The 2,195-nt window shown below is 38.8% G+C and overlaps 1 protein-coding gene across 1 annotated transcript in view; it reads right to left on the minus strand.

Moving 5' to 3' along the window:
- dnajc27 (DnaJ (Hsp40) homolog, subfamily C, member 27) overlaps nucleotides 1-2,195 on the minus strand; it is a gene marked incomplete in the record, with an annotated part of 14,193 nt that overhangs the window by 376 nt on the left and 11,622 nt on the right. Inside the window, 2 exon segments of the mRNA XM_014027076.1 lie at nucleotides 312-1,549; nucleotides 1,964-2,124. Of these exon segments, the coding sequence (XP_013882530.1) occupies nucleotides 1,417-1,549; nucleotides 1,964-2,124 (294 nt within the window).

Raw genomic sequence — 2,195 nt, forward strand, 5'->3', positions numbered from 1 at the left:
CAACCTGTTCCAGCCCTCACCTGTGGGGGCGCTGCACAAAGAACCACTAAAAAAATCAATAAGAAAACCTCAGAAGAAGACATGGTGCACAACTTCTTTCTTCACAAAATGTAAACAAACAATAGTAACATTAGATTTTATAAGTTATTGGGTTTATTTTTTGTTTTTGGCAAATGTGCTAAAAATATACAGTAGTCTTCAACAATGAGCTCAGCATGAGAGGAAGATGAGGCGGAACCACGGAGATTATTGTTTTGCACACAAGGCGGCTGAGGAAGCTCCATGAAGCTGGTCAACATCGAGCAGGAGTGCGTCCAGCTCCACAGTCATGATGTCCACCTTAAAACAGTCGTCCAGCGAGGTATTTACACCATATAAGTAAATTTATTACTGTTATTACTCAGAATGTCATGCGGTATAATCCGCTTCCTGCTTTTGGAGCGGTCTCTGGCCCGCTTAGCGTTCACACATGCAATCGAACTGCACCAGAGTTCGTTTCAATCGAACTGAGACCTAGGTTTTCAGGCGGACCAGAGTTCGCTTTTTTGGTCCGAATAAGAGTTCGATTACGTGTTCACACCTCCCCAAATGAATCGGACTTTCCAGGCAAACGAACTAGAGTTCGATTAAATCGGACTAAACAGTGCAGGTGTGAACACGACCTTAATCTCAGAAACTAAAGCTGTTCAGCTCATTGAGTCGGGACGTATTTCTCTGTGAAAACAAATGAACTTTTGACACGATACCTCCACAAAGAAAAAAAARGCTACAAAAACAGATGAGAGCAACAGGAAAATAACATTTAGATTTAACATTTTTTACCCACATTTACGATTTGCAAAAAAATGCAGAAATTCCCTAATAAATTGGTAAATAAAAAATTCCTTTTCTTTTGAATTTTTTTTTAACCTTTTTCCAATTTATCTAATTTAAAGAATTTAAACACAAATTCATAGCCAAAAGTCTAAATTTAGTGATTTAATCTAAATAATTTTCTTTTACGTTCTGGTCAAAACATACATTCTTTATACATTTACTTAAATTTACGATACTTGACACATATACATTTAAATACTTAAAATGTGTCTAAAAGTTTTGACTGCAAAATTATAATTACTTAAGAATACTTAATACTTAAAAACAGACTTTTAAAATGTGATACTAAAGAGATGCTGATTGATTAATATCAGACAGGAAGTGACTGATGCTAACAAATCAAACAGCTCTCACCTTATTTAGTCATAGTTGAAAATTTTCATCCTGTTGCTCTCATCTTCCTCCAAACACTCAGCAGATGAATAAATATATTTGACGGGTTGGTAAACATGAACAACATGGCACACGAGACGTAAACGCTGAATAAATAAAATAACAAACACTGTGGYTCTTCAGTCCGTGCGTGCATTCTCCTCTCAGTTATTTAATGTTCTTCAGCAGTGACGTGCGAGCGTTCACCACCGCCTTGAAGGCGTCCTCGCTGCCTGGCGCCACACACTTGTCCGGGTGCAGCAGGACCGCCAACTTCCTGTACGCCTTGTTCACTTCCTCCCTGAAAACAAACATGTGGGAACTCAACTAAACAGCCACAGGTTTAACAAATCCAGGCTTCCTACAGCTTAAGGCAAGTTCATTTTAAGATTTTTTAGGACCTCTGTAATGACTTTAAGACCAACTTCACGATAAACATAAAAAAATGGCAACAATTTTACCCAAATGCTAATTTGAACACAAAACAGCTAGCTGAGAGGCATTCAGTAAATTATTTTAAATAATAAACTAATATTACCAACTCTTTTAATATTTGAGAAAAATTACAACATTTTTACGATCTCTGAAAGATTGATTTAAGACATTTTAAGGCTAATTAAGGCTTTATTTCAGATTCATTAAGTCCGTGCCTTTTAAGACTTTTTTTAAGGATCCGCATGAACCCTGAAATCAATCTCTGACAGCGTTTACTCACCGTGTGGCACCAGGTTTCACGCCCAACATGTCCCATGAGTCCTTGCTGTTGCGGATACGTCGAATGGTGTCGGCCTGCTCCTTGGTGAAGCCCACGCTGACCTCTGACACCGGCCGCTTCCCACCGTTCTCACACATGTCTGTGATGGAGGAAAAGAAGGCCTGCAGACGATATGACGATTAGTTAACCCCGTGTGTGTGTGTGTGTGTGTGTGTGTGTGTGTGTGTGTGTG

Source organism: Austrofundulus limnaeus, unplaced genomic scaffold, assembly GCF_001266775.1.
Source record: "Austrofundulus limnaeus strain Quisiro unplaced genomic scaffold, Austrofundulus_limnaeus-1.0 Scaffold613, whole genome shotgun sequence".
In the NCBI taxonomy this organism is placed as follows: Eukaryota; Metazoa; Chordata; class Actinopteri; order Cyprinodontiformes; family Rivulidae; genus Austrofundulus; species Austrofundulus limnaeus.